This window comes from Lissotriton helveticus, chromosome 5_1 (genome assembly GCF_964261635.1).
Source record: "Lissotriton helveticus chromosome 5_1, aLisHel1.1, whole genome shotgun sequence".
Taxonomy (NCBI): Eukaryota; Metazoa; Chordata; class Amphibia; order Caudata; family Salamandridae; genus Lissotriton; species Lissotriton helveticus.
Window position 1 is genome coordinate 1,735,673,757 of NC_136065.1, and position 26,275 is coordinate 1,735,700,031.

General features: G+C 42.6%; 1 protein-coding gene across 3 annotated transcripts in view; it reads left to right on the forward strand.

The window, feature by feature from the left end:
* LOC144755777 (butyrophilin subfamily 1 member A1-like) overlaps nucleotides 1-26,275 on the forward strand; it is a 369,747-nt gene that overhangs the window by 160,725 nt on the left and 182,747 nt on the right. For 2 of the 3 annotated variants that reach the window (XM_078645007.1, XM_078645009.1), the window contains exon 2: nucleotides 15,954-16,301. In XM_078645007.1, coding sequence (XP_078501133.1) covers nucleotides 15,956-16,301 — 346 coding nt within the window. In that variant the 5' untranslated portion in view covers nucleotides 15,954-15,955. Of the gene's footprint in view, nucleotides 1-2,197; nucleotides 2,228-15,953; nucleotides 16,302-26,275 lie in introns of all 3 variants that reach the window. The other variant, XM_078645008.1, reaches the window with a different exon arrangement.

Sequence of the window (26,275 nt, forward strand, 5' to 3'; positions counted from 1 at the left end):
GCAGCCTCCCTTTCTTTCACATTGTCGGCGGACATGTTGATGCGCAACTTTTAAATGTATTGTGTCACTGGACGTTAATGGTTGGGATTCCTGATGTTCAAAACCCGCCAACCCGTCCTTGCACAGTTACTCTCCTCCCCAGAATACCTTGATTTTTCCGGTGCCTTCGCTAGTCGGGAGATCCCTCCGTCAGTCTTGTGTCCTCTGACCCGGTATCCAGTCTCCCTGGTGACGTGGTCATTGTGACAGCGGACTACGTGAGACTGACACGTTCTCCTTTAAATGTTCGCTAGTCTCCTACGCCATCGATATTTTCACAGGGAGTTGACCTTATTTTACTACGGGCGTGTGTCATCACGCAGCGGCATACATCATTACGACATCCGCCATATTTGATTTCCACAGATCTTCAATCCCGGCGCTATGTGTCAGCCGACTATCAACGGCTGCTGGAATACACTTTAGCTTTGATCGATGCATATTACTGTATTTCCCTATTAAGGTACTTTAAACGTCAAAGCATTAAGCTATACCATTGTGCATCTTTCATCGATGCGCATGACTACACACAAAGTATATCTATTTTCATAATAAGATACTCACCAATTACTGATTTTTGTATTAATATTGTGGATGGTCTACGGGCAATATACATATAATTTTTACTTGCTTTAAATTACTTGTATTACTATTGTGGATGGTCTACGGGCAATATATATATATTATTTTTACTTACTTTAAATTACTTGTTGATTATATTACAAGCTTCAGGAACAGTCTACATAATTTTTATGTCAGTTATTTTGCCAGCATAGAACAATCTTACATATACTTTGTTTGGGTACATATTTTGCCTGTTATATTGTCGGCATTCCTACTACACTTTATATTTAGACAATTCACATTCTGTTTCTATATTATTATCCTGCATATTATTGGTTGTAGTACTCTTGGTGTCACTTTTATTGCATTTATATTGTCTTTTGATAATTGTAGTATTACACTATGCAGTTTGATCCACCTAACAAATTTCTCCAAAGCAAAGGTGAACCTCCCATTCCATAGGCGAGACGGAAAGAGGAGTTTATCACTTACTTAAAAGCTATTGATGGTGAACGTATGTCTGCGAAAAGGAAGAATAATATATTCCTTCATTGTTTGGGCCCTGAGGCACAAGTCGTTTACAGGACTCTTCCCCCTACAAGATCTAGTGAAGATAATAATGTTTATGATTAAGCTACCTTACGCATTGAGAACAGATTCAAACCTAATTAATACTAGTGTCGCTTTAAATAGATTTAAGTTTTATACTAGAGCCCAAGAAGAGGGAGAGTGTTTTGAAGACTTTCTTTCAGCCCTTTGTGCTTTATATTTACATTGTAATTTCGGACTGAGTACCGATGAAATGATCAGAGATCAAATGATCGTTCATGTAAGAAATAAGAAAGTCCAAGAACAACTTTGGATTTTAGGTGATCCTAATTTAGAGACAGCCATCAGCACTGCCAAAGCTTTAGAACAATCGAAAAAATGGATGAAGTCTCTTGATAAAGAGGATAAGTCTACCAATTCCAGTGCAGTAAATAGTGTTACATCTAACACTTCTAATTCAGGCATAGTAAATAGTGTTACATCCAATAATTCACCCTCTGCCAGCAGCTCAAAGAGTAGAGTACGTTTAATTCTAGTTTGATAGGTCATGTCAATTCCAAATGTTTTTATTGTTATAGGTGTGGTAAACCAGGTAATATTGCTTCTTTCTCACGGTGTCCTGCCATTGGGAAAGAATGCAGTAAATGCGGACGCATGGGACATTTTTCCAAAATGTGCAAGGACACCTATGCTAAAAAGAATTTCTCTTCAGTTTCATCGCCCAATTATTCTAAAGGGAAGGTTTCTACTACCTCTCATAACTTATCTTCTAAATAGGACATTCAATCTGAACTAGAATGAGGCATTGTGGTGTCCATTCACAATTATTTTGATATGTCACAAGCTGATAAAATAGGTACACCAAAATGTATTGTTTGTATTCTAGGAAGAAATCTTGAACTCATGGCAGACTCTGGGTCACCGGGGACTATTATCACAAGACAATATTGTTCCGAAATTTTTGGAAGTTCATTTGATACTACATATCTGTGTAAACCTGATATAGTCGTACAAAAGTGTGACGGTTCCTACATTGATTTCATAGGTTTCGAAGAAGTTTTGATTGAGTTCAAAGGTAATAATACATTTATTAAACTTTATGTAGCATTTAAAGGTGTAAATGTACTAGGATGGCGTGATAAAGCTAAACTTGGCATTAGGTTAAATCCCAAAGATAAAGAACCAGTTTCTGTTATTGCTGTTACGTGTTGCAAAGAAAAGGATGTTAAAGATGTTATTTCCACTGATGATAATGTGGGGAAATTTACCTTACTTTTTCCTGAAGTGTTCACTGAAAAACTAGGTAAACTGAAAGGTTTCAGTCACAGAATAAAAGTCAGAGAAAACGTAATTCCAGTTAAACAAAAACTTAGAGGGGTGCCAATCAGCATTAGGGCAGAAATTAAATCAATGTTGGATGACATGATCAAAGGGGGGATTATTGAAGAGAATGAATCTTGGAATGGGTTTCGCCCACTGTTTTGGCGCAGAAACCTGCTAAAAGTTTTAGGTTGTGTGTTGAAATGAGAGCACTTAATGCAGATTTAGTTACTGACTGTCATCCCCTGCCAAATATTAACGAGATGGTGGGTATGTTAGAGAGTGCGTGCATTATTTTGACTCTTGATCTCCGCTCTGCATATCACCAAATTGAATTCACAGAAGACTCTAGACACTTTACTGCCTTTATAATAATAATAATAAGGGAATTTTATAGAGCACCTACTTACGCGCACCGGCGTGTCCCCGCGCTGTGGTAAGTGGTGGTGGCAGGGTTACCCCACCCAGTGGTTTTCACTTCCTACCGGGTGTACAGATGTGTTTTAGGTTTCTGCCTGAATCTGGGCTCAGAGAGCTCCAGGCACAGTTCCTTTGGCAGAGCATTCCAGCTCTTGGCAACCAAGTACCTGAAGGACCTACCCCCCATACGTGCTTTTTTTACTTTGGGGACCTTCAGTAGCCCTGATCCAGAGGAGTGCAGGGACCGGGCAGGCTCGTACCGAGTAACCAGGTCCTGTAGCGGTGCAGGTGCCTTCCCGCACAGAATGCGGTGGCATGTACAAAGAGCCTTAAAGTCAACCCTGCTTTTTACTGGAAGCCAGTGGAGTGCCTGGAGAGCTGTCTTTGAGGACGATCTCTTCGGAAGCCTCAAGACCAGACGGGCCGCTGCATTTTGCAGCACTTGAAGACGGCTGATGACCTTGCCCGTTGCCCCCAGATAGAGCAGGTTGCCATAATCTAGACGTAATGTTACAAGGGTATGTACCAGCGTCTTCCGAGCTGCCGTGGGAAGTAGATCGAGAACATTCCGAAGGCTTTTCAGGACACCGAAGCATGTCCCCACCACCCGGCCTATCTGAGGTCCGAATGCTAGGTCCGCATCCAGCCATACCCCAAGGTTTCTAGCTTCCAGGCAGGGAGTGGGAGTTTCCCCCAGGCAGGATGGCCACCATGCCGATGCCCACAGCGACGCACCCCCCCCCACCACGAGCACCTTCGTCTTGCTGCCGTTCAACCTCAGGCAGTTGGAAGACATCCAGGTAGCCAACTCCTGCATGCCGGCTCTGAAGTTGTCCGCAGCAAGACCAGGAGCGCGCGAGAGGGAGATGACAAGCTGCGTGTCATCGGCATAAGACACTATGTGCAGCCCGTAGCTCTGGACAATGGCTGCCACTGGGGAGACGTACAGATGAGGTGGGTTTACATTCTCCTGCCACATAGTCAGGATAACTTCAGGTGATATAAATTCTTTTTTCACTTATATCTAGCAGTAGCACTCATGGTCCTGAAGAAGCAGTAGGAGACCGGTTGGCTCCGTCTAGCTGCAGAAACATGTCGACCCAACATTCATTTTAGTAGTTATTTGTTTATACTACTACCTGCACTGTTTTTTATAACTTGGGAGTGAAGAGGTGCTTATAACAAATTTTTTTACCCCTTCGCTACCCAATTTTATGGGGTTTCAAATTAGTCACTTATAATTTTTTCACTATTTCAGCACTGCTAGTCAGTTGCCACTTGACACCTAGATTCAATATACTATCACTGGGACATATAGGTGACATTAGGCTTAGCTTTGCCAAATCTACCGAGGGTACAACATTCTACCTTCATGATGAAGGATCCCAGATGATGTAGGGTGGTACAGGTCGGTAATCTGATGGGAATTTTTTCTTTATGAGAGAGTACCCTAGGTTCGATTTCGCTGGGTAACACTAACGATTGAGGTCACGCCCATACAGATACATAGTTAGAAGTTTGTTTGTTCTGTTTGACCCATTGCTACTTTTTGTTGGTATATTTGTATGTTTAGGGGTAGTAGCAATGCTTGGTAGGTAAACATCCCCTAGGACCCTCCTTCCCCCCTTGTTTTGTATTCATGTAGTACCAAAAAAGCCTCTGGTTGAAGCTATTATGAATGCACCTTCACCAGACAACAGAGAAACTTCTCTCTTTCGCTGCACTATGCGAATACCATAGCAAGTTTATTCAGAATGTTGTCACCAAGATGGAGTCTCCCAGAGAATTAACTAGAAAATCTACTGAATTTGTGTGGTCTGACAGACAAGAAGCGGCTTTTAAACAGATTAAAAATTAGATTATGAATGCTCCCACTGTAAAATCCTTTTGATTTAACAAAAAATGTATCATTACTGTCGACGCCAGTTGTTATGGCCTAGGAAGAGTTTTCGGTCAATGCTCAGGGAAAGAAGGGTGGTGTGTTGCTTTTAGCCTCTAGGACCTTATCTACTACAGAAGGAAAGTATGCTGTCATTGAGAGGGATTTATTGTCATGTACCTGGGCCATAGAGCAGTTTTGCAACTATGTGTGGGGGAATAGATTTATTCTCAAGACTGACCACAAACCACGTGTTGGTATCTTATCTCCTGGTGGAGGATGGAATTCTACTGCCCGTATTGCACGTCTCACTTCCAAACTACAAGAATATGATTTCGAAGTAATGTATGTTCCTGGGAAAAGTAATGTCACTGCGGACTGTCTTTCTAGATTACCTTGTTCTGATGATGGTACAAATTTAGAGAAACACGATTTAGACATTGTGGCTACAGTTAAAGATTTTATTTCAGATGAGTTTACTGGTTTATCTGAATATGAATGGATGTCTGAGATGGGTAATGATGTTGTGTCTCAATTTATTTTGGATGTTTGGAAAAAGGTTGTCCAAAGGATAAAACCATCACAGCCGATTTTGCTCCTGTCTGTCAAGTCTCAACAGAGATCAAAGCGATTGAAGGTTTACTTTTTGAAGGGGGAAAGATAATTCCTCCAGTCTCCTTACAAGGGAGAATTTTGGCTCTTGCACACCAGGGACATCTTGGTATGTCCTCAATGAAACTTCATATTAGCGCAATTTTTTGGTGGCCTGGCCTTGACAGGGTAGTTGATAGAAATGTTAGGGAATGTCCAGAATGCATAAGCAGTGATAAAGTGCCTAGGGTTTCTCCAGCTCCTCTTAGACCAGATTCTTGGCCTGAATTCCCATGGCAGAAAGTAGCTTTCGACATTTCTGGTCCATTTAATCATCTACCCTGCAATGCCCGTTTTGCTTTAGTAATGATCGATTACCACCCAAAGTGTCCGGAAGTAAAATTCGTCACGAGTGCTACCACCCAAGTTATTATTTTGTTCTTTAAGGAAATTTTTCGCAAATGAGGGTTCTCCTGAAGTGTTAGTTACGGACAACGGGGTTCAACTCATTTCACAAGAAATGGAGAACTTCCTTTGTAAGTGTGGTATTAAGCATGTGACTACTTCCCTTTATGAACCAAGAGAAAATGGTCAGGTAGAAAGATTTAATCGTGTTCTTAAAGAGTGTGTTGAATTCGCTTGTAAGCCTTGTGAGTCTTGGAGAGATGTTGTGAGGAAAAGGTTATGGATGTACCGTGTCACACCTCACTCGGTTACAGAGGTAAGTCCTTGCAGACTTCTGAAAGGAGAGAACCTATAACAGACATATGTCTCTGGTGGGTCAAGAGAATGAACAAAGATCTTAGTTGTATTGATATAGGTCAAGTTGCTAAACGAGTGGAGATTAAACAGGACAAGATGATGGCGTTGTTTGATTCAAACATGAATGTGAAGGTTCCTGATTTTGAGGCGGGAGAGTGGGTGAGAATCAAAAAATCTGGGTTCACATCTAAAAGTACTTCCAAATTTGGTAATCCTATAAAATTGTTAAAGTGTGTAAAAATTCAGTTATCACTCAGGATGGAAGGGTTAGGAATATGAGAAGAGTTGCCAAGTGCAAGTTTCATAAATCATGCGAAAACTATCATTTCGGTTCTCAACAGGGTTTTTGTTTCTCTCAGTCTATAGCTTCCAGAGTTAAAAGTAACTGTAGACCCATTGTGTTACCTGCTAGATTTTTGTCATGACGTTTTTCTTTATTCCTTTTCTGTTCCTTCCATATATTGTTTTTGTTTCTGTTAGGGATGAGATGTATAACATTCCTTGTTTTAATTATTTATTATTTCCATTAGAACTTGGAACATAGTACCTGCGTGTACCTCTGTGTTGCTATTCCATTTTCCAGTCTCTCCCCACTGCCTCAAGCCTATCTCTTGTTTTCTCACCCATTGCTTTCCCTAGACGCTCCTCCCCTACACCCGCAGTGCAATCTTTTCAATAAGATCTTTTCCAATTATTTTCTTTGATTCGAGTCAGCAACTGCCTCTCACTTCCTTTTTAACAAAATGTTTTCACTCGTTTAAATGCTTTTTTAGGTCTAACTGTACCCAAGACCTTTTGATTTTACTAAAAGTATGTGTATTACACACTTACATATATGTTATGTTATGTTATGTTAAAATAAGTTTATGTAGCGCACGGCTACTCTAAGAGAGTGTCCTGGCGCTTTCCACAAGCAACTCAATACAGAATAACATAACAAGGAAAGCCAAATACAAGAAACAGACAAAAAAAAAACACCAAAATAAAAACTAGAGATTAAAAAGCCAGGTCTTCAGGCTCTTCCTAAACTGAAGCAGATTGGGGGTACTGCGTATAGGGGCTTTAAGCCAGTTTCATCGTCGATTGATCTGTTGTTGTCATTCACATATCTCTTCCTCCCTCTATAGAATTTCAGCATGGTCAATGGGTAAGTGCCCTTTAGCCAACTTTATTATGAGTGGCAGTGTTCTGCTCCTTCATATTTAGCTCATCCACATACAAAGTACTTCCCTTCTGTGCCAAAGATTATTATGGCAATGTGTGCTTTTTGAGACCAAAAACTATTTTTGCTTTTAGAAGTTCAATTCAATTCATGAAGCTTTATTCAGTACAAAAGAAATGACCATAAAAGCACATAAAAAAAGTACATAATACATGAATTGTCAGTTTAAAATAAGTTCCTAAAAATACAGACCAAATATACTAAGATATCATACTTTTACGTACACTGATAGATTTAGTTAAAAACACAGCTGTAAAAAAAACAGATGTCAGCAGATTTCATGTTAAAAATAAGACTCATTGCCTCTTCAACTGTACGTACCCCATATTTGACAAATAAAGGTTTAAGGTACAAAATTCGATAATTCAAGTACAGTTTACATATAAGTAAAAAGTGCAAGGTGCTCTGTTTTGATATGCCGTCACACTGACACGGTCCTTTAGGGTGTTGCTTAAGGTTAGGCAAAGACACCAACTCGTGTACTATTCCGAACCTTAATCTGGTTAAGACAAACTTGTGCGACTGCCTAGTTACCATTGCAAGGTATGGTGGAAAGCCTTCCGTGAGGGAATATCTACTGAAAAATGTGACAGTTAACATGGACCGACATGCTAGAGCCCTCTTCTTTGCCATGTTATCCAGAAAAATTGCTTTCAATTCTGCTTTAGGTATAGTCAAAGCTGCCTTAGGGTCCGACAGAACATCGAGATTAAAAATTTGTAAGTAACAATCAGAGACATATTTTATCCATGGGATTTTTCTATACTTGTCCAGTGAAAGACAGTCTTCAATTATGGATCTGTTTAAAGTCTTTTCGTCCTGAAGCCATATAGAGTGCCATAACATTAACGGTCTTAAAGATAAAAGATCATTCAAGTAGTTAATATCTAGTTCCCGATGGATCAATACGGTGGCGGCAGATATGGGTAAACATAAAAGTTTTTTTAAGAATACATTTTCCTCCAGCTGCAATTTATGGTCACAGCTGTGGCCCCAAATAGCCGCCCCATACAATGCAATAGTGGCGCATCTAGCTTGATAAATTTGCAACATGTCTCTTGTTCGCCTATCCCCAATTTTTGCTGCAAATTTGAAGATACCATGGGCACTTTTCGCTATTTTGTTACTGACGTTGTTTAATTCATTGGTCCATTTTCTATATCTAGAAAAAGTGATTCCAAGATAACAAAACGAATCAACTGGTTGCACCTTGATACCATCAATAAAAAAGGCAATGGATTTATTATTTTTTGTCCCATAGGTCATAGTATGCGTCTTATCTTTGTTGATGAGTAGTTTCCTGTCCTTGATGAACAAGGAAAATCTATCCATCAAACGTTGTAAACCCAGAGGTGTTCTGGAAAGGAGCATGGCGTCATCAGCGTATAATAACACCGGCAGTGATACGCCTTTTAACCTGGGAGCATCCGCTTGGACACGCTTTAAAATATCATCAATTTCGTTAATAAATAAAATAAACAATAACGGGGCTAAAACACAACCTTGTCTTATGCCGCGTCGTACGCTAAATTTGGGGGTACATTCTCCCTTAGTTCCAAAACGCACACAGGTTTGCAGTTTTTAATACAACCTGGCGAGGAAGAAAATGATACCCTCAGGGGCACCATCCGCAGCAGAATGGGCCATAAAATTTCATGATCAACCATGTCGAAGGCGCTGCTTAGATCTGCAAAGCATAAATATAATGCGCCACCTTTGGCTTCGACATATTTCCCAATTATAAGGTCAAGATTTAAACATTGATCTAATGTGCCCCTACCTTTCCTGAATCCAAACTGGCTCTCCGCTAGAATTACCCTATCCTCAACCCACTCCTCGAGACTTGCTAACAAAACTCGGCTCATAACCTTTACAGAGGAGTCCAGGAGGGAGATAGGGCGATAGTTCTTTGCTTCGGACCTGTTACCCTTTTTAAAAATGGGGATGATAATAGATTCCCCCCAGGTAGTTGGAGCGTCTGAACGTACGGCTGCGTTAAAAACGTTAGCAAGGAGGGGGCTCCAGATCTCCGGGGCTACTTTGTAGACATGAATAGGGACCCCGTCGGGTCCCTGGGCCTTCCCCCCCTTGCTTGCACGGATTCCTGACTCGTCCTCGGCCACAGTAAAATTTAAAGGTAGAATGAGCCAGTTGCATGAAATAGCAACTGGACCACAATCTGAACCAACAATATTGGAGAAATGCGTTACCCAACAATCACTAGGGACATTTGAGCTCAATACAGGGATATTGTCCTCACTTAGGAAGGGAGAATTAACCGTTGCCCAGAATAATGTATTATTGTGTAACTCTGCAGCTTGGTTAAGTGATTCCCACGCTTCCTGCTGTAAGTCTCTTTTCCTCTTCTTTAGTGCAACTTTATATTCTGCTCTTTGTTTAATTATTAGGTTGGTGTTCCTAGGTTTTGTGGCTAAGGCCTTTTTCAATTCTGTTAATAACTTGGTACAGGAGTGGTCGAACCAACTTTGTCCATGGCTACGTTTATCTCTGATTGGTCTGGTAAACCTGGCATCAATTGATAGGTTGATATTTTTAAAAGCAGTTAAAACACATTCACACCCAGTATTATTTTCAAGGATTACAGTAATGTTGGTTAAACAATCAGAGACGATAGAGCCTATAAATTCATCTGCTCTATCCCCAACCCATTTAACTCTAACACCATTGGGTCTGTGGGGTTCCACGTTAATGATAGTATGACCCACATCTACAGGACTCGCACTCCATAACGAGCAATCTAGGATAATATAGTTATGATCGCTCAGAGATGTGAGTTCAATCCTGGGGACTTCACAAAGAGAAGTAATACTTGATGACACAATAACATGATCAATCACCGAGCTTGTGCTCCAGTTTTTAAAAGTAGGGATGGTTCGCCCATTTACATCTTTAGCAAAGTCCAGGATTTCTAGGTCATAATTGCTGATAAATTTGTACAGTATCTCTCCATAGATATTGTGCCTAAAATGGAGGTCCTCAAATCCAGCGTTATTAACAACCCCACAGACTTTTTGAGACGACAATTCACATAAGGAAATGTTAAAATCACCTAGCCATATAAAATCAAAAGAAACATTACATTGATCCGTTAGGTCATCAATAGTGCTAGCTAGATTTTTTACAACAGATGTCCTGCTATCGTCAAAAATATTATTGTAGTAGTTGATTAGAAGGATGTTTCGGCCACAGCCATTGCGAAGCCACAATAGCTGCACATGCGGCCCCACGGTTAAATATTTTACAATCTTGATTTGTCTGTTGATCGACACCAAGATTATAAGGCCTCCTTTAGCTCTCCCCGGGGCAGAACTAACAGCCTGCAGATTAAATGTTACAAAACCCTGCAAAATATAACTCCTCCCAACACCATGTTTCCTGGAAGCAGAGAATATCATACGTATTAATAAAATCCTTCCAACCCAAGGTGTCCAATTTTGATTTTAAACCAGCGACATTCCAGCTGACTATGGAGATGCCTTCAAATACATTAGCGCTGGGGGTATTCATAGAAATAGAGCCAACCACTTCTTCTTCGTTTGTGATGTTCACTGGTGCTCCAGGGCTAGTACCTCTTAATAGGGGTTGGCCCTCCGCCATAATCGGATCGGTATTAGAAGGCAAATCACAGGTATCGAGCACCTGGACAGTAACAAGCTGACCAGGAGCACGATCCCCTACCCTGGCGAGTCAGTCATTGGAGTCCAAAGAGCTTAAAGCTTGGAATCTATTTTGGATGGGGACCCCAAACGCCGGAAAGTGGATGGGCTGGTGATTTCTGTTTCCAGGGTTATGAGGGGGAGTTTTAGCTAAATGGCTATAAAAAAAGCCAAGAGGGCGTACACTTATTCTGTTTTCTCCGGGGATTAAAGACGCAGCCCTTAGCAAAACAGTGGCCACGTGCTGGGGGTGTTTAAAGTTGACAATGACGCAGTCACCCCTGCAGGTTTTGCTAGAACTACCTATCCAATCAACCCTTCTGGTGGTTAGAATTTCATCGGAATAGGCAGTTGGGAAGCCACAGTTATTGTGCAACCATGAGACCGTTTTATTTTTTAACGAATCATGAGATTCGGGTTGAGGCCTAACAGAGTCGGTCTCATAAGATGGAACATTAGTCAAAACGGCCACATAGGGTGCACAATCTGGGGGCAGGTCAATAGGGCGTTTCCTTCTGGGGTCGGAAACTCTGGCTGGTTTCGATGGGCCCACCTCAGTAGCAGCTGGCTTATTCTGGTGAGAGGTGGACGATAAATCAGAAGAGGATGGGACCGATTTAACTGCCTCTTTTAATAATCCACCCCCAGTTAGCTGTTTTGGAGCTACTTTGGTAGGGGCTAGGCCATCGTTAACGGGCCTAAACTTTTTGACCAGAGCAATGTGTGAGTCAAGAAGCCCACCTAATCTGTTTACTTCAATTGAGATCTGGTCCAGTTTGTCCACTAGGGGTTTGATGATCTTATCAACCTTGGCATCAATAATGCTTATTAAAAGTTCAAACTGTTCAGCATTCAAAAGGGTAGAAACATTCTTAGTTGTCAACTCTTCTTCCCCAGCAACGCCTTTCGGTAAGGTGTCACCTCTCCTTTTATTACGGGGACGATGCCCCCCCTATTGGTTGGTGCTTTCTGCATGCTCTTAATGCTCTGGGGGCAGGTGTAATTTGAGTGGGTGAGACACTAGGAAATACACTGGGAGATACACTTAATGCAGCAGAAATATCTTGAATAGCAGCAGGTTGAGCTTGAGATTCTAACGAGATATCAAGAGTAACAAGATCTAAGCAATCGTCAGTATATATTCCAGTATTAGGATCAGGAAGGGTAAGACATTTGGTTGGAGAATTCTCCTTCCCTAGTGACATCCTTCGCTCCTTGTTGATTTTACTGACCACTTTCACTAGATAGTTATCCATGGTGGACAATACAGGAGGATTTTTGGGAACCTTCTGTTTAGACATTATGTAGATCAATGCACGAGATGACCAAATAAGATATAAAATCAAAAAGTAACAATCAATATAACAAAGCTTTCATGAACACCAACAAAGCTGGTTGAATAATACCAGTAAAATAAAAGAATAAAAATAGGCCCTTTACGTATTCAACAGTCTGAAGTCCAAGAATGAATGGGCACGTAAGGATAAGTCTCGCTTTAAGCCACAATTTACCTCACAAGCAGAAGCCAAGGGGGGAGGCCTAGCCCAGCCCAGCCTCGGCCAGTCCCGGACTGTCACAGACTGTCCGCCCTTAGTCCGGGCTTCGTCCGGCGGCGCCCACGCGCGTCCCGCGGGACGGGAGGCGTTCCGGTGTTAAGTAGCGCCTCCGGGCGCTGTCAGCGTCGTCCCAGGTGCGCCTGCTCTACCTTGGGGCACCTGGGGGATGTAGTCCTACACTGGGTAGGGGAGAGATGTGTTTGAAGTCCGGACGTTTCCCTCACGGCTCTGCGGTGGCAGGTAGGTTGAAAAGAGCTGCCGTTGCCCTCACGGCGCAAGTGTGTGCAAGGGTATTGCCTCCCACAGAGCGCTCGGTGCTCCGGTGTTAAGTAGCACCTCCGGGCGCTGTCAGCGTCGTCCCAGGTGCACCTGCTCGACCCTGGGGCACCTGGGGGATGTAGTCCTGCACTGGGTAGGGAAGAGATGTGTTTGAAGTCCGGCCGTTCCCCTCACGGCGCTGCGGTGGCAGGTAGGTTGAAAAGAGCTGCCGTTGCCTTCACGGCGCAAGTGTGTGCAAGGGTATTGCCTCGCTTTTAGAAGTTTTAAAAATATTATCAAGTGCCCAACAGCTTTCCAGCAACCAAACCAAACAGCCATTGCAAAGCCAAAAAGCTGGCAACTGACGCAGACCTATTGGCTTTGCGATTGATTGTTTTATTTACGGCCCTAAGTTCCACAGCATTGCCAAAAAGCATTGGGAAAACCATTTGCTCAAAAATGTGCGACGTTAGCGCCTTTTGGATGACAAACATTTTTTAATTTCTTCTAATGGTCTTTATTTTTACCAGCAAACTTATTCATAACCATTGGTTTTGATTTCCAGTTCCTTTCACTGTACAAAATGTCGACTGCTGACTTTGTTTGATTACACTTATTTCTTTGTTTGTACTGAGAGATTCTCTGCTTTCCTTAGTAACGCTCATCTAAACCAACACGATCATGTATTTTTGTATAGAGTGAATTCTCACCTGGCCTTCACATTTTCTATGTAAAATTGCACATGGAGCGTTTCTTAGTTTCCTCCCCTCTATGAATATGAATAAGAATTTTAAAGACTGAGTAATTGTCAGCTGTCTCTGCATAACACATAGGTGGCCCTCATCATATTATTGCTCATCTCTGTAACCCTTACATGTATGTCATAACCAGCCTTTTGGATTTGAATAAACGTCTGTTATGCTCACAATCTTATGTTCTCAACACTAACAACCTCTCATTCACAGCAATAGTTGCTGAATCGCAGTCCTAGCACAAGCATCCTATGGTCAGACAACAAGACATTTTCTAATGTCTCAGTCCCCTGGCATGGAACCACTCCACTGAGACTAGAGTACATGCTTCAGGGCAGCCACTTCCCTTCCAAGTGGCAAATGCATATTACTGTCCCAGGCCTGCTGCCTCCCAGACCAAGGCCTCTGTATTTCTCTTGACCAGAGCCATCAGTCGTGCCAGTTACAACCCAATGCAGGATCAAGCAGAGCTAGCACTGATGGATCCCCTGGGAAGACCCCTCTGGTAGTTCTGGGCCTGTCTTGCTGTAAGGTTAGTGACAAAGAAATGAAACTTAGGGCCTGATTTAGATCTTGGCGGACGCGGTATTCTGTCTCATCGGTGACAAATATCTTGTCCTCCAAAATATAAATCCCATAGGATATGATGGGGTTTATTTTTTGGCAGATGGAATAATCTGTCACCGATGTGTCGAAGTGACCCGTCGACCAAGAGCTAAAACAGACCCTAAGACTTGTGGTTTAATAACACCCATCAAGAAGGCTGACGCCATACACTTTAAAGCCCATTTTCTCAAACCATCACAGTCAGTGACAGCTATCCCTTTTCACATGCATGTGTTATAACTGATTTTCCACATCTCCAGGTATTGACAAACAAATAATCTTGCCTGCTCTAGGAATATCGCCTGTTTCCCTTAGATTTTGTACATTTTCGTGTACTCCTGTTATGCCAGTTAACACCATTCCAAATTTTTGATGATCCCTGTGATGCGCTGGAAAGAGATTACTCTTCACTTCACACCATGTGTAGGGTCATAACACAAGCCCCTGCAGACCCTGCAGTGCATGGATCCCCCAAACATCTGGTGTTAGAGGGGGGTTCCCAACCCTTCACTCGGGACCACTCAGCCCAAAGTCAATGAGATATGGGTGACTCAGAGCCCCTCATCAGATTCTGCAGGGGCCCCCCATAATTTTGCTTTACACCACTGACCCTATGTTATGGCCTAAGGGTCCCCATCCAACCGGATTGATTTCCTACTTCCAAAACTTGAAGCTCAGTGCCTGTCCCAAATGTGTGACACTGCGTTGCCTATCCTTCCTCCACTCATGGTGTGTTATACCAGATTTCGAATAGCACACCTAGTGCTCTGAAGTTTGTCAGTCCCATGGATCAGTAGCTCATCCATTCCATGGTTTTTTGTTTCAATTCTGGGAATTGTATTCACGTTTTATGATGATTTGAACAGTCCTTCGAACCTCAGCACACAATTAAAAATCCATGACTGCACCGCACATCAGGGGTCCCTGCATGTTCAGAGTCTCATCTGGGGGATATGACTAAACATTGGGGTCATGGGTATTACCCATCTGATCTTAAGTGTGTTTTTGGTGAACCTGGCATTTGAAATGTAAAGTTATTTTGATTGGGTTTCCGAGTTGCTCTCTGACGCTAGATCCATTAATCTGACTGAGGTCTTACAGTCTTCTAAACATCATCATGCGTCGACACTCCTGTGCAAATCTGGCTGCTAGTCTCTTCTTTTGAGTAGGCATCTTCAAACTTTCAAGGGTGCTGGATATGCATAATTTATTATCTGCAACCCTCCCAGATCTCTTCGGGTTAGCCGTGACAAAAAATATAGGCTTTAACCTTCCTTTGTCCATCAAAACTAGCTAACCATTTGTACTCTATTCTTAATTTTGCAAAAATTCAACCTCAAATAGGTTGGAAGTGCGACTGCTTGGCTTCCCACTTGCAATTTCTGTGGCATCTATTTACCTAGTCTTGGTGGAAAGCTCCTTCAACAGAGAGCACATTATTGTCTCACATGCATGCTAACCAACTTGCCCCACCTTGAGCACATCTCACCAAATGAACGCGAGTTGCACCCATACATGAACATGTGAATAGTGCAGTGTCTAGGATCCTACCACAGTATCAGAGCACGTCTCTTGCTCTCTGTTTATCATAAATTCAACAATGCAAATTCTGTTACACCTAAACTCTGTCCTTCGGGAAAGCCAATAGCACCATGAGGTTCTTCAGCTGTAGACGTGTTGTACAAATACAATGTGTATGTATGTACTATGTTCTGTTGGTTCATTGTCTTCCTTTGTTTTGTCTGTTATACATAACAGAGATGTTTTCAGTGACTGCACCCGATCAGGTCATCGACTCAACCGTTGGCCAAGATGCTTTGTTACGCTGTGACCTCTCCCCCATGATGAGCGCTGAACACATGCTAGTGGCGTGGCATAAAACCGAGGGCTCTTTAGCCGTCCACACGTATCGCGATGGGATTGATGTGGATGAAGGAAAAGATCCAAAATACCTGGGAAGGACTGAGCTAATTAAGGATGGCATCAGGAATGGTAGCGTTGCCTTAAGAATACTCGATGTCAGAGTCTCTGATGAAGGACTGTACAGATGTTTCTTTAAATCCGATACATCTTACAATTCAGCAATTGTGAATATGAAGGTAACTGGTAAGTTCTATGCTATGCTCATACTTTTGCTCTGTCAGTGAAGGGAGGATTATGGTTGAATATTTTACTGTTTGTTGACCTTTTGGTTGTTTCTCATCTTAATTAGTTGTGCATTTCTTTGTTAATTTCGACTTCATAAGAATGCAAAATGTGTATGGCTATACCATGTACATTCCATAAGGCTCTCCAAAATGTCAAACAAATATGATTCATGTTCATATAAATACTCATGACAAATCTCATGCACCTGTAGAATGACACTAAGAATCATTGCTTAATTATATACATGCTGATTTACAAACCACTTCATACACTACAGTTAAAGCTCATGGTGCACAAGGGCAGAAGAGGCGGTTCCCATTGCTTTATGTGAAGTATTTGAAATGAAAAACAAGTAAGTGTTCATTTTCATCCTCTTGGAAAAGCAGATATGTGTAGGTGTACATATCAGTTCAGTCAGTAACTATTACTCGGCGCAAGGCCATAAAAGAATAAATAACATACATACAAGTTATAAAATAAAACAATTCATACAATAGAGGCTCAAGCCACTGATCATCATCCCATGCAGCAATACAACATAAATAAACTAGTTACACAGCTAAAACACTCATAATAACAGAACATTTGAATAGGATTGTAATAAAAAACAACACACGTCAACATTAATAAGCATCCCAGTCTTCCTGATTTTAATGGCTTCACATACATAACCTCAAGCTGGGGCACAACAACATCCTGACTCTAATAGTTGAAGGCGATGCAGACAAACAGAAAAATTAGAACCAAAGGTACACACTAATGGACATAAAAAGAGCACCCTTAGTCTAGTATAAAAACCACAAAATAACATAAAATGGGCCAACCTTTGCTTAGAAAAGCCATCACAAGGTCAAGGGGGCAAAGGGGAAAACCACAAGCCGTGCTTGGTGTTAGCTGCCAGGTTGAGCAAAGTGCCTAAACTGAAGGTAGTCCGATCGAATCTGCATTACGAGTTTGTGATCCAGATTAGATAGCGCTCCCCACCGTCAGTCTGCTTTAAATCTAGGTAGCCGCCAACTGAGGTCATCGACTGATGTTTTACAAGCCTACTATACATTCTAGAAGAGAACAAAATAGATTTTACCAAGTTTTTCAAAGTCCTATTAATTTCATATGGGCTGAGAAAAAACTTTGACAGCCCTAAGGTCGAAAAGATCTTTTGGACGTAGGCAAGCCAGGGGTTTGTAGTCACATGCTTTTGTTTAAGACAGTCTATAAGACCAGAGAGAGAGAGAGAGAGAGAGAATATATATATATATACAAATGTACATTTACTTTTTGCAAAATATCTTGGTCAAACGGGCTACATGCTGTTTATTGCTGGATAATTTGGAGCAGAAGATGAATGAGAATATGACTTTAGGTTATACCACCTTTCTACATTATAATATTGATAAGAAACCTTGTAGGTTGAAGGAAAGGCTTTAACCCCTTCGACGCTGATGACGAGCTGGGCTCGTCATGAGGTAGCCTCCTGCTACGCTGATGACGAGCCCAGCTCGTCACGTAACATGCGCTTTCGCATATCTCAGCGTGCGAGCGGAATTCCGCCCGCACGCATGCGGTTAAGACTCCTATTGAAGGCTCCAAGCTTGGCTACTAGTCTGAAGTCCACAGAGAGGATATTTCATGTTATAGTTACTTGAATCTTCAGGTAGGTGGAGGAGTTTAGACATTCAATTCAGTTTCTGAGTTTATTTCAAGGAAATCTATGTCCATCTACATGCAGCCATGTCCAGTGACCAGTGATCCTGGCTAAGACAGCATTAACTTCCTCATCAAGTAATCCAGCAAAGTATTACTGTATCTCTTTTTCCAAACTACTCTATGCATTCCTCAGCTGTATCTGCTAGAAGAAATTACAATCTTCTACTTTCCAATCCAATCAGACAGCTATAATTCAATAAGATGTCCTTAATAGTCTGGACAATTTCCACTGCAACCCTCATGTTCCTATTAAAGCATTATTATATATCTCCAGAGAGACTGTATAAAGAAGAACCTACATTTTGGAAGAAATTTTGAATTTCACATGTATCACTCAGTCATGACTAGGTGAAGATTGTAATTCCTTGGTAATAGATTTTGTAGCTGACTTGACTCTTAGTCACTCTCTTGAAGAGGATGTGGCTGTGGGTCCAGAAACACAGACAATGATCCTCCAATCCGCAACAATGAAAATACCAAAAACTGCCATAACATAATGTTTCAAGGGAAAATGGGGAACATGTTATTAGGAAGGAGAGAGTAGCATGGGGGTCACAGCTGGTTTTTCACTGGCAATATACTACGTCCCTCATTAATATAGATTTGTTTGGTGGTTTGACTATGAAAAATACACAAAAGAAAACTCTGTGAAGATGGGAATGGACCATACATATGCCCTAAACCACTTTCCCATGAGTAAGTCTTACCCAATGCTCTGATGACGATAAACCATAATGATTCCAGGAGGTACCAGAACAACCAGCTGGGATCAGGAGCACCAAGACACCAAAACCAAGCAACTGTTAGGAGTCCAAAGTCAAGTAATTTTGCTAAGACGTATTGTTAGGCAAACACAAGTAACACAGCTGAGGGTACAGATCAGAGGGGAATACAGGAAGGAAAACACAAGCGAGTGTCTGAATGGAAAACAATACAGGTACAGGAAGTGAACAGTGAACAAACTAAATCCAGTGGGACCCATTTAACCAAGGACGTTGCACAGCAACACTGTTCAGGTACTGACACTTCTTATGCTGCCTCTGAAGTGTTTCATCGTGATCTTGCTATTTGATTAGCCAGATTCTCCCACTGCCTTCCTTATCCCTCCTCCTATTCACCCCCAGGCCTGCATCGGCTGACCTTCCATGCTTTTCAGTTCTTCCAGGTTGTCCGTTGGCTTTGAGCGGGCCTTAACTTTGTGAGCTGTTTAATCTAACCCTCAGTATGTACTTCCTTTTTGAGTCCTGACACGTCATCAGTTTGCCAAGTTGGTCATTGCTGCTCAATTAAAGTTCCACATTTTAAACCCCATTTTATAATCTGGCCTTGCCCTGAATGTTTCTAGAAACTTACCATTACTCTTTTTCATGCCAAAATGTCTTTATTTACAATTAATTGGCAAAATTCCAAGGCTAGGCCCTGAGTGTACATTGTTTCTGGAACACAGGGCTCAAACCTGCAAAAAAACCTTGATTTAAGATTTGAAGTGTATCAGTAATTCAAGAATTTGCCTATTTCCTGGAAGCCCTTAACTGTGCAATAGTTATAGCATCTGATACGTTTATTTATTATGATAATGATGATGCAAACATATAGGCTAAGGAATCATTCCCATTGTTATTTTTGCACCGGGAAACCTCCCAAGTGAAAAACGAATTGCCTTATTTTAACTTTTTTAGAGCTAGTGTCTTTTGAGTTTTATGAGTAAACCCTTTTGGCTCCTAATGGACTCCTTAGAGCTATGACGAAAGTGTCTGAGCTGAATGCAATCAAAGCTTGTTTTAAAATGTTGAGTTTGCAGTTACACGCAGACAAATAAAGACGTGTAATATTATGCTCAATGTGTGGCATAGCCATTGGCTAGTACTCAAGCTGGGGAGGATGCTACACAATGTATTGGTTACCTTCTTGTGCAATGCAATTTATGACACATTGTTTTGTACCTGAGAAGTGCTGTCCTGTGGTAGTCAATCGCTGTACAATGTTGCTGCACCCATGGCCTTGTTACATGGACCTCTGATTTTCCCTTGCCAATTCCCTTTGCTTTCTAAAGGATTATTCTAAGGGTCATATTAAAGAAAAGTATCCTGAACGTTGTATGGTACTGAGAACCAATTTTTGATCTAATTCCCCAAACATTTACCTAGATGCTTAGGGGCTGGGTTATAATTATCTGAACTATTAATTCTGGGTTCATGTGACCCAAAATTCCCCGTGAAGTAACACATTTATAAGCTTGAACACTCAAGCGATATTTCTAATATTTCCATTCACTGCAACAGCATGTATAGGCAGGCGTATTTCGGTTTACAGGACTAGTTACAGACAGGCAAGATACTCACTGGAGTTATATACAAAACTGATATGGCAAAAACCAAGATGCAAGCACAGTCGGCGTACCTTAATATGCGGAAGCAGTCCTTGGTAAAGAACAACCATAAAACAAACATCTTCCTATGGACTGCTTTGATCTGCATACACTTTGATTCCCTCCTTAGCAGCTCCGCTCTGCCATAGTTTGCCCGTGTCTTGATTTATTACCCCAGAATCCTGTACAACCCATGTGTGCCATGTTACTTTTCCCCAGCCGCATCCAGATTGTGCCTTGCCCATTTGCAAAGGCTCATCAGATTTGTGGGACAAGTCGACACACACAATGACGTGACATCACCCAGAGTACACTGTTAATGCCTGGGCAGGCCTGTAAGGACAGACAGGAGGCTCACTGCTCAAAGATATTTTCAACAGGCTTGCAGACCAGTGATACTGCTGCCCAGGGGAAGGAACAAATGAGTCCTGTTGCCTTAGAATAAGTGCAGGTAGGGCCCTAACTGGCACAAATTAACCACTAGCCATACTCCTGCTGATATCTAAAATGTTCACTTCATCACCATGAGATCCTTTGACAGTTAAAATAACAAGCATTTACAATGCAATGGTCTCGGCAATATTATAGGTAGAGCTATTGGTATTGCTCATTATTTTTTTAATCTTTTTTGTATCCCTAAATAAATGGCATTGTCATTTCTATTGGAATTACAATTTTTTTGCATATGTGATACCTATTGCATTAGCAGAGAGAGAGTGAGGTAGTGAGATAGAGAGAGAGAGTGAGGTATTGAAATAGAGAGAGAGTGAGGTAGTGAGAGAGAGTGGGGTAGATAGAGAGTGAGGTAGTGGGATAGAGAGTGAGGTAGTGAAAGAGTGAGGTAGTGAGGGAGAGGGATGTTGTGAGGTAGTGAGATATACGCATAGAGTGGTGTTGTGATGTGAGATAGAGAGAGAGGTAGTGAAAGTGAGTTAGTGAGATAGAAAGAGTGAGGTAGTGAGATAGAGAGTGATTGAGGTAGTGAGTTAGAGAGCGAGAGAAAGTGAAGTTGTGAGCTAGAGAGTGAGGTAGTGAGAGAGTGAGGTAGTGATGTTTTGAGAGAGAGAAGTTGTGAGATAGTGAGGTAGTGAGATAGATAGAGTGGAGTAGTGAGGTAGAGAGAGTTATGTAGTGAGAGAGAGGTAGATAGAGAGTGAGGTAGTGAAAGACAGAGAGTGAGGTAGTGAACGAGTGAGGTAGTGAGGGAGAGGGATGTTCTGAGGTAGTGAGATAGAAACAGTGAGTGAGTTTGTGAGGTAGTGAGAGAGAGAGAGAGTGAGGTAGTGAAAGAGAGAGTGAAAGTGACTTAGAGAGATAGAAAGAGAGAGAGTGAGGTAGTGAGATAGAGTGAGGTAGTGAGTTAGAGAGAGAGTGAAGTTGTGAGGTAGTGAGATAGAGAGTGAGTTAGTGAGAGAGTGATGTAGTGAATTTTTGAAGGAGTGAGTCGTGATATAGTGAGGTAGTGAGAGTGAGATAGTGAGATCGAAATAGATAGAGTGAGGTAGTGAGATAGAGAGAGAGTGAGCTAGTGAGATAGAGAGAGAGTAAAGTTGTGAGGTAGTGTGTTTGAGAGTGATGTGGAATGCATGCTAACAATAAGCAACAAACAAACATGCTACAAATACCTCCCACCCCAAGACCGGCACTTAACTCTCATGCCGCTGATCAGCACACATAAGTTGTCAGGAGAAACGAGAACAATCTATCCCAGGCTCATTAGCTCTCGTTCCACTGCCCATCATGGACCTGGCATAAAAGGCAACAGTTTCCTGATACACCACCAAACTCTCCAGGCACAAGAGAAACGAGAGCGGCGACCTCATCAGCGGGAGTGGGCGGGAAAAAGACACGGACAGCGGGAGGGGAGCACCCCTGGGAGTTGGAGAGCCCGCTTTGGCCTGTCTCTATCGAGAGAGCCTGCTGTCACTTGGGAGCAGGCCTTGGGTTAGAGGGATCCCTCAGAGGCTGCAGCGCCTTTTTGTAAAGTGATCTCCTCCAAACACATTCCCAAAACCCCAAACAGGAGGTGAGGAAGGACCAGGGCACCACAGCGAACAGGCAAGGCCCAAGCTAGTTAATGGGGCTTTAAGGGCAAACAGAGGCCCGGACTGGGATATGAAGTGCTGAAATCCGGATCACAGTTCACCAAAACAACCACTCGACTCGACTTTTAACATGCTGTCAAAAGCAGAGAGGGGCGACACCGGATCAAAAATACCAGAGAGCTTCAAGGAGCAAGCAAAAAATGGCATTCCAAAGACACCACAATTTTCTTCCATTTTATTATAAAATAAAAAGGTTATTTTCCTCTCGGGATATCCAGGGCCCATATGGATGGGTTGGTGCGTTCTGAGCTTTTAACATCCTTTGAAGGTTATTCAATAATGAGTTACATATCTTCTCATTTAAAAAGCTTTTTTTTTCTCTTTATGAAATACTCCAATACTCACTAAAGCATTTTTTTGTTAAACCTCTTTCAATTGAAGCCTCTGTACATCCCTTCTTCCATTTCTTGGAATTTAGTGAACGATGTCATAAGAATAAATATCGCATCTTGCAATTTTCAGGTTAAGTTTAGTGTGCTATAAATTGTTTGGGGATAGTCAGAATGTGCATATTAGGTTTCTTGCTTTTGCCACCTCAGCATTTGAGGAATGAAGACAATAAGCGGGCATTTTGAACGGGTGACCCCAAACTACAAAAAAAGGATTGCATCACGTTCTACTGTCAAAAATATATTTCTGCGAAGGCCCTAATTACACCACGACTGCAATACCAGATACGAGGTTTTGTCTAAGACAACTAATATGCCTGTTTATATTATCAAAAATGTCAAGGTATATAGTTCGTCGTACATCATGAATAATTCGGGTGTTCAGAGGGAGAGGACCTAAAGTTAAGGCAGTTAGAAAATGCTTAAATGCCCTAGTACATGAGTCTCGATTATAGCAGTTCGGTCTGTCGCTAAGCAACGAAAGCAGTCTTATGTCTCTCCAGAAGAGCTCTTGCAAGACTCATCAATTAAAAAAAAAGGCAAAAACTATTTACCAAACTCAAAAAAGAAATCCGTTGAATTACTCTGATCTGACCTGTTGTTGTAGGACCATAGATTAGAATCTATATTAGGAAATTTAACTTGTTTGTCGGGATTATTAGAACTGCTAACATCACCCAAACCAATAGTACCCATTTTAACTTCAGAAGGACGAAACCAAATTGTCACTAATCATACCTGTGACCAGCATAGACCTCGGCAGTAGGTGCATTAACCCACAAAGCTATCTTACTATTATTAGAACCCAAAACCTTCTGTTGACACACAATCTTCTGTAGCAACCATCATAACCAACTGCGTTATATTGGGATTGAAACTTGTGATTGGCAGTTTAAAGCGCAGGTCTCAGGTTGTTCCATCTCAGATCGTCTATTTTATGGTACCATTTTTAATGGAGTTGTATAGTGCTTTTGAAATCTGGTCTCTCTTTCTTGATTGTTTTGGTATTTTCTCATTGACCTGAGACATGGTGGTCTGGTGCGATTGGGCTCAATACACAAAGAGTTTCTGAACTCTACAATGTACCTAAATGCCTGCATCTGGAGTAGGTTTATACACTTTTTCTTTGATTCACCCAATATTCGAAGAAAAGCTGAGACAGTTACAATTTCCTATGCATAGTTCTGGAGGTATTTTGTGAATTCTTAATTAAAAAGCAGTAGCAGTTCCACATGTGCAAATGTACATGTATGTACCAGGTGTACATTCAAACTACCTTCAAAGATTAGAGGTGCTTCTGTCATGGCGAAGGCTACCGTAACCGGATTCCACAGGCTGAAACGCATGCCAAGGTCACACTGAATGTGCATGGGCTCCGTGAATTAGTTCATTTAATTATTGGTATATATTATGAATTAATTACATCAAGACAAATCTTCTGCAGTACTGCAACTTACATAATCATTAAGTCAGTAATAGCCCTACGTGGAGACCTATCCCGTATGTGCACGGTTGCATATATGACCACAATGGCCCTTTGTTTTTAAAAATGCACATGCACATCACAGATGCTCACTATCTTCAGCTACAATACATGGACATTTTAGAAATAGATTGTTCTACTCTATCGATATGTACAGTTATAGGTGACTGGCTCAGTTGGCCTTTCAGAAACAGCTGCCACCAGGACGCTTCCTGTGGGACCATCCAGCCCTGAGGTCAGCATTTACATGACTCTTTCCATTCTGTTACTGATGAAGCAGGACAGAGGCCTCACCACTTCCCGCTGATGTGACTCCTGATGAAGAGGTGGCGAGATCAGCTTTCATCTGTAATGCCTTCGCCCTGCCTGTATGTAGCAGGTGAGCTTGAACAGACCTTTGAACGACACAGCAATGACAACACAAAAGGCTTCCCATTACAGGTGCAAAAACATGACAGCTTTTATTCCACAGTGGGGCTTTCTTCCACTCTACACAAAGGACACTTGATACCAGCTGCAGACGTTACAAACAATACGCTACGTAATAAGTTACTCTCATTACCTTACAAGCACACCCAACAGACAATGCCTCGCCATCCCTGATTTAGTTAAATGAATTAGTTGTAATACAGCGTGGAAACAGAAGGGTACCTTTCTACGCAGCAGAAAGGGAGATCAGTTTGTTAAGAAATGTGGCACCAACGGCCCCTCAGCAGTCAGGGGTGTCCTTGACTGAGATACAGCACTCTCAAAGACAGGGGGAGGGGGGGCAGCCCCCAGCAATAACCGGCAATGTTCGACCCTGAGAGCAAGAGTGGGCCCTCACTGAAGAGACAGCCTCGGATGCAGCAACAAAAACATGCCAGCTCGCCAGGGACACCATGCATCCCTCCTTACACACACACATGCATCCCTCCCCACACACATGCACACACAACCCATCACGTCACTCCCTGCAGCCTACGCTCCCCCGGTCAAGTGCCCCGGTCAACATCACTGACAGATGCCACCCCCGTACCCCTCAACAAACTCTTACCTCAGGGCCGGGGGCAGCTCCAGGGCCGGAGACACCAGCAGGGGGAAAGAGAGACATTAGAGGGTGGGGAGTGAGAGGGACCGAAGCCCCTCAGGATAGAAGGAGAGTGGAATGAGAAGGGGTCTTAAGTAGAGATGACAGGGGTGGAAACGCTTGAAAGAAGAGGGGTCCTGTTAGCAGTTAGTTTCCTCGAACATCAGCCGGGGAGGATGGGTGCAGGGGCTGATGGGCACCGCTCGTGTCTGATGAGGGGGCGCGCAGACGGGGGGTGCACAGAGCCCCTGATGAGCTCGGTCACTGGAGGAAGAGCGGGGGGTGGGGCAGAGTGCAGATGGACGGCGCTCCTCAGGGTGAGTTGCAGAGTTTGGATGCACCACTCTTCCCGGTGTGGGGCTGACAGAGGTCTCCTGCTCAGCCCGGTCCGTCACGCGCCAGGTAAGGTGCAGGCAGGGAGCGGGGCTCTTTTTACACAGGAGAACCCCCGCTGGTGCTGATCTCTGGCCTGGTCCGCTCCTGAGACCGGAGCTGCGCAGCGCTGCCCGCGAGCTGGAGAACAGCTTCCTCCCGCCTGGGGGAAGCGGAAATGGAGCCCACAAGGCTCTTCTTTGTCCCAGCCGGCCCCGCACACCGTCAGGCACGGGCGCCGGCTCCTCTCTCCCTCTCTTCTTGCGCTGCAAGGCGGGGTGGCACGAGAATTGGCACAAGTGCGATGTGGGCAGCCGCGATGAACGGAAAGCGCTAGAACAAACGAGAAATGACGATCCTCACCGGCAGACGATAAAAAATAAATGGCGGCCCAAAGCTCCGAAAAAATTCGGATTCGGGGGCGTGTTTTGCTGTCCTG